The sequence below is a fragment of the Momordica charantia genome (assembly GCF_013281855.1).
Source record: "Momordica charantia cultivar OHB3-1 chromosome 10 unlocalized genomic scaffold, Mcharantia_2.0 BLBB01000010.1, whole genome shotgun sequence".
NCBI lineage: Eukaryota > Viridiplantae > Streptophyta > Magnoliopsida > Cucurbitales > Cucurbitaceae > Momordica > Momordica charantia.
The window spans coordinates 8,577,156-8,593,144 of record NW_028275158.1 but is presented as its reverse complement, the minus strand read 5'-3'; the positions used below and the strand labels follow the sequence as shown (position 1 = coordinate 8,593,144).

Genomic DNA, 15,989 nt, shown 5'->3' with positions numbered 1-15,989 from the left:
AAAAATACATCGAAAAAGTCGAAGAAACGTCGCAAAAGTTTTCTTGACATTTTGAAAGTATAATTGGCCACATAATTAAAGAAAAAAAAGTTGGGTCTGCCTAAATAAAATTGAACTCTGAAAGTTATATTGCTGTAGGAAAGGTGTGTTGGCACCCTACATAGAATACTACACTAGTGAAAACAGTTACTTATATTTTATCTTTTATTATCTAACTTATTAAATTGGTGAAGGTCCACAATTAATAATTTTATCTTAATTTTAAATGTCTCTTCAATATTAATCCATATTTTAGAAATAAAATATTGATTAAAAACATGGTTTCCTCCAAAAATATTTAAAAATCTAATTTTTTTTTTTTAATTTTCTAATCTTCATTATCGGATCTTTGGGAAAATTTTCATATATTTAAGAAATAATTAATTTTAAAAAAGATAACATGACTCAATCTCTTTTGATGCCATCAATTGTCGAAATTCATTTTTCAATTGATTTTAATGAAACCTCCTAAATTATTAAATTTTAGTTTAATGAGAAATTTCAATGTATTTATAGAATTTAGGAAAATCTAACCCACTTTTTCTCAAAATATTTTGAAATTTGATGTATTTGTTTGCGTGAGAATTTTCACATATTTTTTAATTTTAGAAACGAATTCACAAAAAGATTACATTATACATTCTCAAATTTTATCATTTTTTTTTAAATTTCTGTAAAGGTATAGTTATAGGATATAAGAACAGGAATTTTGTGAAATTAATTTTGACAAGAAATTTCGAGTATTTGTGAAATTCTAACAAAAATCAATAAAGAGACCGATATATATTTAACTTTGAAAACTAAATATTTATTATGTCCAATTTATTTATAAATTTTAGAAAAGATCTTAGTTGATTTCCTATTTTTTATTTTAATTTTATGCTTGGACACATGAAATATCAATAGATTTAAAGAATATAAAAAAAAATATTTACAACTCAAAATTGCATAATATCATGATTTTAATCTTAAAAATAATAATTAGCTTAAAAATAAATTAGATTTTCATGTCATATGATTATTGAAAATTACATTAAACTAAAATTGAATAATTAATATGGAAAGTTGAGTAATTAAGCCAGCAATTTTAAATATAGAAAAAGGAAACAGAATGAGTATGTTAAATATTAATTAATATGGAAAGTTGGATAATCAAGCAAGCAATTTAAATATAGAAAAAGGAAAGAGAATGAGTATGATAAATATTTATTTTAGTAGAGTGGGGATTTTAACTCACAGTCTCTACTCTTCTATCTTTTATTCCAGAAAAAAAAATACATTTATGCTCAGGTTAAAAAGGATGTTAAACAAGTAATTTATTAGAAAAATGTGTGAAACAAATACTACATATATAGAACTAGTGTGTTAAATGTCGACATTGTTCGACATCTCAAAAGAAAGAAATGTCTTTCTTACCTTAAATGTTTGTTGATGTGAAGAAAAATCTGCATTCGAATATTTACAGATTATGTAATATTCTATTTATAATTAGTTGCCTTATTAATGGTTGTATCATTTTTTGTTATATAAGGGTTGTAATTGTTTGAAGGAAAGACAACTAAAACATATTTCTCACTCCATTTTTCTACATGGTATCAGACCGATACTAAACGTAGAACTTGATTTTTTTTTTTTATGTAAATCATGACTGAAAAAGACTATCTTCTTCATCTTCCTCATCTATTATTCCCCATGAATATCAAATTATAATCCAAGACAATACTCCTTTTCCATCTGGAATCATCTTAGATGATACAAATTTTCCATTATGGTCTCACTTACGGAGATGCATATTAGAGCTCGAAGCAAATCTGGACATCTTACTGTGTGCAACTCCAAAACCAGATGCAAATGATAAGCAATTGGAAACTTGGCTTATTGATAATAATCCGGGTTAAGAGTTGGCTTGTTGACTCTATGAGTCTGATTTTGATGCAACGATTCATCCGTCTTCAAACAGCCAAAGAAATATGGGAAGCGGTTACAAAGACATTTTATGATGGCTTAGATGAAACACAACTCTTTGAGTTGAATCGAAGATTGTTTACTACTCATCAAAGTGGTAGATCCTTATCTTTATATTACAATGAACTGATTGGCATATTTCAGGAAATTGATGTTCGTCTTCAAACAAAAGAAGATAATACTGCTATAATCTCATCGCTTAGTAAATATTTGACTTGACTTTGAGTCCATGTTTTTTTGGCTGGCCTTGACCCCGAATTCAATCAAACTCGAAGTGAAGTTTTGAGAAAAGATCCATCTTTTGATCTTTAGGCATGCTATGCTTATGTTCGGATCACAATCAGAGGCAACAATGGAAGAACCTAAGGCTCAGTCAGATTCTATGGCTCACTTGACTGCACGTATTCGCCATGCAAATTCCCAACAAGCCAAAGGAAAAAAGATCTAGCACCTAAAGGGAGTAATTATGTTTGCACTCATTGTGGTGAGGAGGGACATTCCAAACAACGTTGCTATGAAATTATTGCGTACCTTGAATGGTGGGATTTTACAAAGAAACCTCGAAAGAAAATTGGACAAGCTGTTGTTACTACCACAACAGATGAGGAAGTGATTTCATCTACTTCAAATACAAGTGCAGCACATGTAGCCAAGGTTGACAATTCTAGTCTGTCCAAAACTTATCTTACTTTGAATGATACATTAGTTATTGATACAGGTGCTACATACCACATGACAAACGATTGTACCCATCTTTTCTCTATTTGTTCTTCATCTCAACACCACATACTCACTGCTAATGGAGGAGTTGCACCTGTTAGTACCGAAGGATATCAGTATATGTGTCAAATTTCATTAATCTTGAGCCCCTTCTCTTTCCAATCTTTTATCCGTTAGCAGAACCACAAAAGCTTTGAATTGCACCGTAATTTTTTGACCTGATAAATGTGTTTTTAGGATATTGCAACACAACGGACTCTTGGCTTTTGTATTAGACGAGGGAATTTGTACTATCTTAATTTGACAGCTGAAAACAACCAGATACATGGTCAAGCAAATAATGTCGAGGGAAGTCAAGGAAACAAAGATATGGCATTGTTGTGGTATTGTCGCCTTGGTCATCTATCCTTTAATTATCTTTGCAAATTGAAACCAAATTTGTTTTTACATGCAGATTCTAAGTTTAATGGTGACATTTGTGAAATGGCAAAGAACCATAAAATTTCTTATAATCTGCCTAGTTAGAATAAGAGTGCTACATCGTTTATGACTATCCACTCTGATGTTTGGGGACCTACTCAAATCCCTACTTTATCTAGTGCTCATTATTTTGTGATATTTATTGATGAGTGTACTCATATGATTTGGATTTCTCTCTTGTGAAAAATGGGAGATGTTGGTTTTATTTTACATGATCTATATAAAATGGTGGAATCTCAGTATCAATGTCGAATTCAAGTTCTTCAATTAGATAATGGTGGGGAATATACAAATTCTGATCTCGAGAACTTTTGTCAAGTTAATGGCAAACTTCGTGTACTGGTGTTGCGCCTACTTAATAGCTCGAGGGTAAGTACAAGTGCACAGTGTCACAAATAATAATATGGATATACTCCAAGTTCGTGGAACTAGTTTTCTTTTAAAAAAGAATTTGTAAATCGTTTGAATGAGCAATCGGGTTTGGAATAGAAATTGGTGAATTTCTTAGTAAACATAATTTAAAAACACAAGGAAAAATAGATTTAAAAAGTCAACCCATTGTTTAGTTCTAAAAAGATGAATTACACCTACCAATTGTGTTTGCCACCCCGCTCATTTTATCCACTTGTATACAAATTACATACACCTCTAAGTTACATCCAATAACTATTAATGAACTTATATTTCAATGATCTAAATAAACTATTATATTAGATATATGTATGTATGTATATGTATGGAAGTAAATAACTATTTTAGCCAGCTTTAGTCTACTAATTCCTCTCATGATCCCTATCACGATCACTAAATAAAGATATGTGCTACTAAGACACCGATGCAGCGAAGCTAGGTGGTGCTATTATGGCCATATTTGTGATTCAATTAATATTCCTAATGTCGCAACATGATCGCAACGCGGAGCGGTCGATGCCCTCTTTCAAGAGTCTCTTAAAATAAAAGATTTTGGAATCGCCACAAATCATGTTGAGGGTGTGATTGGTCACCCAATTAGAAATTAAATAAAATTGATCTACGTAAATCAGATTGAGTTCGGGAGTCATTTGTGTGTAGGGAAGGTATTAGCATCCTACAGTACCCGTAAAAACGGTTACCAGTAATTTGTTCTTTATTATCCGATTTATTAAATTATTAAAGATCCACAAAAGTTTATTTATTTTATTTTTCAATGTCTCATGTTTATTAATCCACATTTTAAAAATAAAACATGAATAAAATATTATGGGTGACATAATGTCGTTATGGAAAATTTATCTTTGAGAGAAATTTCATGTGTTAAAGGAATTTAACCAATTCCAATAAGAGAACACTATTCAATCTCTCTTTTATTTTTTAGAAAATTTCAAAGTGGTTTTGAAAATTTCGTTTTTAAATTGTTTAATGGAAATTTGCTTTTGATTATTGAAATTCATTTTAAAAGGGAAATTTCACGTATTTATGGAATTTATAGAAAGAACCCATAAAGAAAACACTACTTTACTCCCGAGAACTTTCATGTATTTGTGAATTTTAGAAAGATCTACAAAGAGAACAATACTAATTCTCAAATTTAATTTTTGTTGTTTGTTAAGAAATTAGTTTTTGGAATTTTGTAAAATTAATTTTTGGGAGGAATTTCATATATTTATGGGATTTTAACAAAAATCCATAAAGAGAACATACTCAACCTCGAAATTAAGTATTTATTTTCTCAAGTTTATTTTGAAATTATAGGGAAAAAAATTGTAGTTGATTAATTTTCTGTTTTTTAAAAAAATATATATAGCAATAAATTGCATAACATCATGATTTTGATTCCTATAAAATAATAATTAACATGAAAATAAATTAGATCTTCTATGTTATCTAATAATAAAACATTCAAATGAAACTAACAGTAAACAGTAGTTCAATTGATACATATTACAAGATAGAAAAGATGCCAATATCTCAAACACATTAACTAATATATGAAATTGAAATTGTGGTGTAAGTCAAATTACATCAAACTATATTCCACAAAATAAATCCACAAAATAAACCGTGCTAATTGCATTCCCTCCTATTCTAATTTAAAATAATAATAATTAAATAAAGAAAATAAAGAGAATTTCAAACCTGTCAAGTGGACTAGAGATTGACAACTAAAAGAAGGAAGAGATTTTCAGTAGAATACCTTATGTATCTGTCAAGAAAAGAAATTATACTCGGAATAGTGATGAGAGAGATTTTGGAGAGAATCCTTTATGTATTACACTAAGTAAAAGATGAGGATATTTTGGAGAGAATTCCCTCGATTTTGATATTCCACCAAAAATTGACAAAGACCTCCCCTCTCCCTTTGTATTGGATGTTGAGTTGAACAAAAAAAAAAAAATCGGTGGGGGCTTAACAGTATACCAATTGGAGAGAGAATAAAATAAATAAATTTTTGGTAAAAATCTCTACGTATTTTTTTCTGTTGGAGAGTTAGAAATTGGTGGGAAAGGAGGAGGACGTGGGAAAGAGATTTGAGGGAGAGGAAGAAAAATTGTTGGGAAATGGAGAATGTAAGAGGGAGGGAGATATTGTTGGGAGAGAAAGGAAGTTACGCAAAAATGTGAGAGTGGGAGAGATAAATATGGAAGGGGGGAGAAAATTAGAAAAGATGAAATACAGGGAGAAATTAAAGGAAGATGTTTTATATTTTTAAGATTCTCTTTCTCTTTTCATTTTTAAAATCATAATTGTAATTTAATATTATTTTAGTTTTTGTTATTTTTATATTTTGTATTTTTAATAACAAATAACAAATGACAAATAACAAATACCAAATAAAAATTAAAATGACCTGACGAAATACGGTATCTAACACCTAAAAAGTTATACATAATTCTATTATTCAACATAGCTCAATCAAAAGGTTAGAGAAGCGAGTTTACGCCTTTAGATAGCATTGAACTAAAATAAATTAATAAATAAATAGATTGTTTTATATAAAGTATAATGTTTTATGACACACGTCATATTTTCTTCGAGAGCTTAAATAATTACATTTTATGTAAGTTCTGTTGGATTCAATTTCATATTTACCTAATTTAATTATCTATCTCGTAGTGTACTTCAATAAATTATACGATTGAATAATTTAATAGAAAATTTTTTCTTAGTACAATATGTAGGCGGAGATTCAAATCCACGATTTTTTAATCATAAACATATGTTTTAACCAATTGATCAACTGCTCCGATTGGCAATTTAATTTAATAAAGGTTTTTTGATCTCCTAATTTTTGCATTTATTCAATTTTTATATTTATATTTGTAAATACTATGTTTTAATCCCATGAACTTCAAGTTGCCAAAATTTAAGGTAAGGGGCCTTCTTAGTCATGATCATATAAGATGTCATTTTTTGAGAACACTACAAAGATATTTAAGGGGAGAGAGAGAGAGGGGGAGTTGAAAGACACATTTAATGAATAAGGGGCATTCATCCACTTGAAAAGATTCTATATCCACAATGTCAACAACATTGTTTTTATTTGTGTTTGTTACTTTGCTTTCAAACTTCTCTTTAACAAAAATTGAAAGTGAAATGTCTTCAACACCAAAATAGGAAAAAAAAAAAGAAAAAGAAAAATTTCACACTACTACTTTGGAAGGTTTCAACATATTAGAAATAAGGTTGGACCTGTTTGGTTGGCAATCTAGAGATTTTGTTTCTTGTTTTCTCATTGTAGTGAATATATGTGTTGTGTTTTTAGATTTTGAATGTAGAATCACACTTTCTTAGTGCAACAATTATGGGGATGGGAGATCAAACCTCCGACCTCGAGGGAGGAATAAATTAGGTGTCTTAACCACTCAGCACAGCTCATGTTGATAAATGTAGAATTACATTTAAAAAATAATAATAATAACTTTGATAAATATATTATTTCATATTATAAATTCATTTTATTTTTGTTAAAACTAAAATATGTAAAATATAACATTATAAATTACACGATAGTGTAAAATAATAATTACACGAAATTTTTAACAAACATGTTAATAAGTTAATAATATTATTTTAGATTAAACTAAATATCTAGTTATAACTACTACTAGTTTACAAATACAATGTCAAACACATATGTTGAACAATTTTTTAAATTGAGATTCAATTTTCAAATCTGCTACAAAACACATATAAATCTAAAAACAATTAAAATAAATAATACAACCATATTGTTCATTCAATTTTTTGTTTTCATATTTATATTTTTTTAATCAACAAATATACACACCCTTCTTTGCCTCGAGGAAATTCGGGTTTCTAACCCCATTATATAACTCATATGAATTTTTGACCCCTCTTAAAAAAACCTAATTTGTGACCCTACTGTTTTAATTTGTGACCTCTTTCCACTTTTTGTCTTTGTAAGCTTACCAAAATATCCTTGTTTATTTTAAGTAAAATTATCCACCAATCTCTTCTCTCAACTCTGGGCATTTTTTTTAAAAATTTTGAATCTAATATAAATTAATTTATTACTTGACAAACGAATCCACGCAAAAAAATCTGTAGAATAAATTATCCAATAATTAAATTAGGGTGAAAAAAGTTTGCATGATCCAAGAATAAATGCATGACATTTGTCCGAAATTAATTACAAAAAAAAAATTAAGGTTTCATAAATGTGGTGCCAAAATTGCATTAAATGCCCGAGATTTAATTGACAATAAGGGCTAAAAGAAACTGGAATTAAGAGGGGAGAATGCAAAAAAAAAAAAAAAAAATTAGAATTGGGATCCCCGGGATCCCAATTCCAGTTTTTTTTTTTTTGCATTCTCCCTCCTCTTGACCCTATTGTTATCAATTGCTCGAGTATTTAATGCAATATTGTCCCGAGATTTTTGTAATCTTGACTTTTTTGTAATTAAATTCGCACAAATTATGTAATTCTGTACGTTTTTATTTTTTCCATAATAAACTTTTAATTTACTACTTGAGTTAGATATTTTTTTTTAAAGTTAGATTTTTTAGGGTTGTAATTAATTATTGTGAGATATTTGTGGATGGAATAAAGATTTGTAAAGAGATTTGTGGGGAGGAGAGATGTTGATTTTGAAACCTGAGGAGGGTACTACAGTAATTTCACATTTAACAATTATGAAATTATTAATAAATGAGGAAGAGTAGGGTCCTAGATTAGGGAAATTGGGATTTTTGACCCATTCCAATAACTACTTTGGACTTTTGACCCCCTTTTGATTTTTACCTATTTATGACCCCTCCACCTCAGATTTCTGACCCCTCCCCTTGCTTGGTAGAATTACCAAGTTATCCTCAATTTAAAAAAAGAAATCAAACCCAGCCCTCCCCTCCTTTCCCTCCCTGTCTCGGTCCTTCGCCTGCCTCATACACTATCTCGTTGTCCATCCCAGTCTTCATCCCGGTCTCTCCCTCACAACCAAAAAGTTCATCTCCGTCGTTTCTTCTTCGTCTCCCTCACTTCGTCTGTATCAGAGCTTTCCCTCTTCCCTAATTGAGGTAATTTTTCTTTCGAACTCGCGATCTTATTGTGAATGATTTTCTACCTTTTTTTTCTTCGTTCTTTGCGTGGGTGTGAATGATTTCAACCTTCGGCTCTATCTGAAGTAGCCAAGGTTATTATGAAGTTTGATTTATTGTTGCTTCCATTGTTTTGTTTTAATTTTTGACTTTTAGGGTTCCATCTCGGCTTTAAGCCCGGTGGATTTAGGACCTGGGATGAAACCCTGAAAGTCCATTCCAGAAGGATGGACTTTCTGGATTCCATCTCGGGCCTCATCCCAGTTCGAAATAGACCGGGATGAAGACCGAGATGGTATCCAGAAAGACCATCCTTCTGGAATCCATCTTGAGACTCATCCCGGTTCGAAATGGACCGGGACGAGGCGCGAGATGGAATCCAGAAAGCATATCGGGCCTCGTCCCGGTCCATTTCGAACCAAGATGAGTCCCAAGATGGATTCCAGAAAGTCCATCTTTCTTTTTGGATTCTATCTTGGGCCTCGTCCCGGTCCATTTCGAACCGGGATGAGTCCCAAGATGGATTCCAGAAAGTCCAACCATCATTCTGGAATCCATCTTGGGACTCATCCCGGTTCGAAATGGACCGGGACGAGGCCCGAGATGGAATCCAGAAAGTCCATATCTTGTACTTCGACTTTCTGGATTCCGTCTCAGGCTTCAACCCGGTCCGTTTCTAAGCAATATTGTTTTGTTTTGTTACAGGAGACATGGATATGACACTTAAGATCAACCAAGACGACTGGTTCCCGGCCGCGCTGTCAAATCTCGCTCACGTAGGGAAAACCTCTTCTCGTCTTAAGGCTAGGTTAACTCCCTCTCAGTTAGACATGTTTAGTCAAACATGTTTTGGTCCGATTTTAGGGATGAACGTTGTATTTAACGGTCCGTTGCTCCATCACCTGTTGCTTAGAGAGGTAGAGGAACCTAGAGACGACCTCATTAGCTTTAACATGTTCGGGAATAGGGTCTCTTTTGGGAAGCGGGAGTTCGACCTAATAACCGGTCTTAGACAGTAGACGAGGATGTTCGTAACCGAAGACTTAGAATTCTGTATTTTCAAGACAAGGCGAGTGTGAAGTGTTCGGAGTTGGAGAAATTTTTTTAGAACACACATTCGAAAATGACGAGGACGCTGTGAAGATTGCTATAGTGTACTTCATAGAGCTTGCCATGATGGGCAAGGAAAGGAAGCAGAAAATGGACACGAGCCTCCTTGGGATTGTGGATCGGTGGGAAGTTTTCTGTAATTATGACTGGACTTCAATGATTTTTGAAAGGACTCTCTGGAGCTTGAAGAACGCTCTGAAGGACAAGGTCGAGGCGTACAAACAGAAGGTCGCTATGGACTCGAGCCATGTTGAGACGTATAGCTTGTATGGGTTTCCATACGCTTTTCAGGCTAGTGAAATTTAAATGTAATTTATTATATATTTATGTACCTGTGAAATACCGTAGAGTCTAACTTGACGTGACTGCAGGTTTGGGCATACGAGACAATATCAACCTTGTCGACTTGAGTAGCATTGAGGCTGAATGACGATGCTATTCCTCGTCTACTTAGATGGTCCTGCACTTATTCGCGTGTTTTTAATGTTTTGGAGCGAGAGGTCTTCGAGAACGTCAAGGTGAGTACAACATGTTCTTATTGTTTTTAGTATTTAATATTAAAATTGACCTAACTATTTGTGTTATACAGTCGAAGGTTGTAGTTCGTTTGGAGGCGACCGATGTCGAACGACAGCACATGGCTCGCGTTATGCATCCACCAGTGGCCCCTGTCGGACCTCCTGCACCCACAGAACTTGCTACAGAACCACTGGCTACTACTTCCACCGCTCAGAGTCGCCACGTGCAAGTAGGATCGATGCATCGCAGCAAGTATAGTTCCGGCGTAGACTTCTTCACTCGAAACTGAAAGTTCTTCCGCAATGCAAGTAAATGCATTTTCATAACTAGTTCCTTCTTCGAGTCGAATACGTCACCCTCCTTAACATCATCAGTCCCAACGGATTGGACCATGGCTTGCAATCTATCACCTTCTGACTGACCGGTGACTCTATTGCTTGCCATTTCATGCACGGCGTCTACAGGATATTCAGCCATTGTATTATGAATTGTTACCTGTTCATGCTCATGTTGCACATCAAGTCGATCACTGGCGTACTCATTTCCATATTCCCCTTCGTCGTCTCCTTCTCCCATGTCAGTCATTGGACGATATGATTCATCACTATCTTCATCCACATTTTCACTTCCATTCCACAAGACAGGCACATCCCAATCATATGCCCTATCATCTCCCAAATTACAAGGAACAACATCTAACCCTAACGATGTGAGAGATGCTATATCATGACCAATATGACCAAAGTAGGGGGTGGTGGGCGGGAAGAAGAGGAGTTCGACGACGAGGACGGAACTGACGGACTTGAAAATGAAGGTCTCGGAAATAAAGGTTTTGCAAATGGGGGGGCACAAGCTGAGGGAATAGGAACATTGGGCACGTGTTGGCCTAAATAATATGGGAAAGAAGGCATGTACGGTTCATTCTGATGTACCTTATTTGGCACGGTAGATATGTATAGCGGCAATTCAGAGACATCTTCACCAGTCAAGAAGAAAGTCAGGTCATCGTCGTCAGTTATTTTCATTACACAAACCTTCGCCTTAAAATTATATACACGTCTAATTATGATATCTTCCTGTAATGGATTTATACTACTTAGCCTACATACATGTCCTAGAAATTCAGCATAGGTGATTTTACTATCCACAGTCAATCCTCTTGTACGACCACCCACGTAATCCTTTTCAATATCTTTCCATTCTCCACCGAATGATATAAAAACACGAGGCATCCTGCAAATAGACCAAAACACTATAATTAAATACAAATCAATAAATTTACAAACAAACAAGAAAAATTCAAGATTTATATTGCATGGTCTCGGTCCCTATCCCGGTCCCGGTCCCAGTCCCTATCCCGGTCCCAATCCCTATCCCGATCCCAATCCCTATCCCGGTCTACCCCAGTTTATCCCCATCTCGATCCCGGTGCCGGTCGTATCTGGACATGAAGGACCGGGCTTGAGTTTACCTTCTATCTCGGTCTCAAACCCGGTTCTAAATTTCATCCCAGTACCAATCCCGGTCCAAGATAAATTCTAGACTTCATTTCTGTTTTCCGTAAAATAACGTTTTTTTCTAGAAAAATGATAAAATTTCGTATCATTACAAGTTTGAAGAAGTACAATATTCTAAAATGATGAAATGGACATACCTATATTGTGAAAACAATGGATTCGAGATAACGGATTATGTGGGGACCGATCGATTGGATAATGTGGGCCAATAATCACGTGGAGAAAATCTTGAGTATTGGAAAAAAAAAATGTGACTTGCGTGTGTGTGGTGATTTGGAGTTGAAAAAACAAAGTGAGAATTGTTAAGTTGGTGGTTGGTGGGTTGGTTGGAAATTTATTATATCATAAATGCATTTATTATGAAATGAGGGCAATTTAGTCAATTTACATGATAAAATAAGAGGAGGGGTCAGAAATCTGAGGTGAAGAGGTCATGAATAAGTAAAAAACAAAAGGGGGTCAAAAATCCAGAGTGGTTATTGAAAGGGGTCAAAATCCCAATTTCCCCATAGATTAGTTTTTTTTTTAAATGGGGTCATAAATCCAAAGTTAATTATGGGAGGGGTCAAAATTTCAAATTTCCCTTTGCCTCGGAAGTGAAGTATCAAGGTGGGTAAAAATGTCTCGTCTTAATTTTATGAAAAATTGATACAAATACCAATAACATATTGATGTCAATGAATTTTGATTTAAAATAAAAATCATGGAAGTCTAAAAGCATATAACAATTATTTGAATGAACTTTTGAACTTCTTGGATAAGTTCTAAAGACAATTTTTCTTTGTTTCAAAACTATCATTTTTTATTATATTTCTAGTACTATAGAGTAGGGGATTGAACCACCCGCCTCAAAAAGGTATTTAGTATTTTATACCATGAGTTATGGTTTCACTATGTAAAAAATAATAATAATAATAAAAAAATAAAATTACTGACATTTCTTTAATATTGCAAAAATACTAATTGGCATCTAATATTATCAATATGAAAATCTTTCCACTTATAAAAAATATCAATGAAAATATCAACATGTTGTTAAGAATTTTGACTCGGTATCTAGAATGACGAAATGACAAAGCTACCCCCAATTTGAAGAGAGAGAGAGAGTCGACACATGTACGTCGGTCGAAATGACAAAACTACCCTCAATTGGAGATGGGAATATATGTATGTGTGTGTGTGTGTAGGGAGAGATGGAGGGACATGGGACCCTTGACCTTATCATAAATGAGGGCAGCAAGGAATATGGAGGATCCCTTTCACCTTATGAAGAAGAGAAGTAAGTTCCAAATTACAGGGCACCATGCCCTACACCCCTTTTCCCACCAAAACTTTAGGCAGTGGCTGGATAGAAAGAGACAAACTCCCACCAAGAATATGACTGCACTCTCCCATAAACTTTGTCCTCTAATTTGGATTAACCTTTGTTTTGGGGCATATAGCCCTCCAAATCAAGGACCACCTGCCCTCCTGCACCTCCCTCCCCCCTTTATTAACTGCTTGGTTTTCCACCCCTCATATCAGCTTTTTACTTCACTTCTATCAAGAACTGTCATACAAACCAAAACTTTTTTTCAAAGAATCATTCTTTTACCTCTATATTTTAGTACATGAGAATCTCTGTCTCCCTGTGTAGATTTTGAATTTGAAAATTTTCTACAGTGCTTCCACAAGTATTACATGGCCTAAGAGAATCTGCCATAACCAAATAAACAATCAACAAAAGCTTCAAACCTTTTTATAAATGGGTAAACAAAAAATTACAGATCCACCACAATGATTTCCTTCATGGTTTGCAAATTACCACAAAACATGGAAGCAAAGCTCTAGGATTCAGCAAATAAAGTTCTTCTATATTAGAATGCAGCCCAACTTTCCCTGCCAATGAATCAAACCCTGTCTGCCCAGCCATTTCTTGTATGTTCTCCAATGGCCTGTGAACTCTCCCAGCAATCACCCTGCATACTATCATCGCCTTCCTCGCCACCACCTCGTCCCCTCCCGATGCCTCGATCGAGCTGAATGCTCTTGCGCTCGTCGAAGTTGTGAAAACTCCAATCCCTTCCTTCATCTCGGTCTTTGCCGAGAACCCGTTTCGTATGATCCTGCAGACGCAGCATTTCTCCGATATGCAGAGGCTGGAGGAGCCATTCAGGCCGAGCGAGCATGCGACCGTGGTGCCGTAGAATCGCAGGAGCTCATTCCCGTCGGCGAGGCACCGAGGGTGCTTCTTCGGGAGCTTGCTGGCTTTGGTTTTAACCGTCTCGCGATACTCCTCGAACCGGGCTAGCGTTCGCTGCATGTTGTGGACTTTCAGCACTCTTTCTATTCTACCAGTTTGATTCTCGGACTTTAACCAGCTTGTTCTGCATATGATCTCCACAATTTTCCTTGATGAATCTCCTTCCACAAGCTCAGTCACTGAAATTTGAAAATGGAAGAGCATAGATGTAAAATAACTATCCATTTAGACATTGCATGACAGAGTTCAGACCAAGCACAAATTTCTATTCAATCCAAAAGCTTAAAATTTGAAAAGCCAAAGTAAATTAGGGACTAAAGTGAAAAAAATGAGATTACAAGGATAAAAACGTAATAAAATTACCAGGAATGCAATGATAATTTAACCATAATCAATCAAATTTAGCATCAGAAGTTTCAAAGCAACAACAGGGGAGAATGAAGTCAACTGGGTTAGGAAAACACCAGAATCCAGAAATCTAGACAGAAGATGAACATTCTTTCCCAGTAGCCAAACAGAAAATTTTCCAGGAAAATGAAAATTGAATCAAGAAAATTTGGTTCTGTACCAGCATGTTTAGAGAGATGATGAGCTTCAGCAGCCTCCCATTTGTTGAACTGCTCTCCACATTTATGGCAAGTAACCACAGAAGAAGACCCATTCCCACCAATCTCCGTCTCCAAAGAGATTCTATTGCTCGAATTAACTCCACCACCGCCACCCCCGCCGCCGCCGCCGCCGCTGCCGGATTTATTAGAGCTTCCAAAACCCTCTCTAAAGGGGAACTTTCTGGAAGGAGTCCTAAAGTAATGCATAGTGGGGTGGCCACCGGGGCCGGGGGTACCCGGTGTCAGAGTACCCACAAAGGTGGAACCGCCGTTAGCGCCACCATGACCATCGGCGGCGGCGGTGCCGGCAGCCACATCTTGTAAACCGCCATGAAAGCCGGTGATTTTGAGCTCGCACCTAGAGTTACTGAGAATGACTTCGTGGGTTATTGGGTTAAGAAACTCACTACTCCCAATGGATCTTGGGCTGCAACTTGGGGGTTTCTCCAAATGCCTCCTGCTTCCGCCATGGATGACATCTTTGAGATTCGCTATGGACCTCGAACACCCTGATCTTCCTCCTCCCCCTGTTTTTCTTGTCAAAATTGCTCCCAAATTCTTCCTGCTTTTTGGGTCATGAACTTCCGATGGCTCTGATTTGCAATGCAAAGATTTCTTCAAAGACAACCAAACCGTTGGCATATTTCCCCCCCTCCCCCTCCCCTTCCTCTCAGTTTCTTCAAAGATAACAAAACCCCATTTCTTCAGAGATAACAAAACCCCATTTCCTCAGAAGGCAACCCCATTCTCTAAAACTTCAAAGAAATGGACTTTTCTTGGATGGGAACTGAAATTTTGGGGCATTTTGGAGAGAGAATTTGGAGGAACTGAAAAAGAAAAACCATTGAGCTAAAGGAAAACACCTTTCATATGGCCCAAAAGGAAAAACAGGGGAATAAAATTTAATATTTGTATATATATGAGAGAGAGGTGGGAAAGGGAAAGGAAAAGACTTTTTTGATTGCTTGGAAAAATGACAGCCAAAACAAACCCCAAGAACCTTGATCAGTGAAACTAATAAATGTTACTGAGGAAAGGGAAGAGAAAGATCCCCAAATGGGACAACCTGAAGGGGGGTTTTGATGGGCATTCATTGCCTTTTATCTGATTTTGAATTATTGGGGGCTGTTTTTTTCCTTTCATAGGTTAAAAAAATCTGTTCTTTTCTGAAAGATTTTCTGTGGGTGAGATTTAAGAACCAAGAGATGTTGTTGTTGACTGATGGGTTAAGCTCATTTTTCCAAATTTTAGCTT

The 15,989-nt window shown here is 35.1% G+C and overlaps 1 protein-coding gene across 1 annotated transcript; it reads right to left on the bottom strand.

Annotated features, from left to right (window-relative positions):
• Nucleotides 1–13,594: 13,594 nt before the first annotated feature.
• LOC111012772 (uncharacterized) lies at nt 13,595–15,750 on the bottom strand. Its single transcript, XM_022287033.2, has 2 exons — nt 14,696–15,750; nt 13,595–14,306 (listed from the first exon to the last, which is right to left on the bottom strand). The coding sequence occupies exons 1-2, from the start codon at nt 15,375–15,377 to the stop codon at nt 13,672–13,674; spliced, it is 1,317 nt and encodes a 438-aa protein (XP_022142725.1). The 5' UTR covers nt 15,378–15,750; the 3' UTR covers nt 13,595–13,671.
• Between the last annotated feature and the right edge of the window lie 239 nt (nt 15,751–15,989).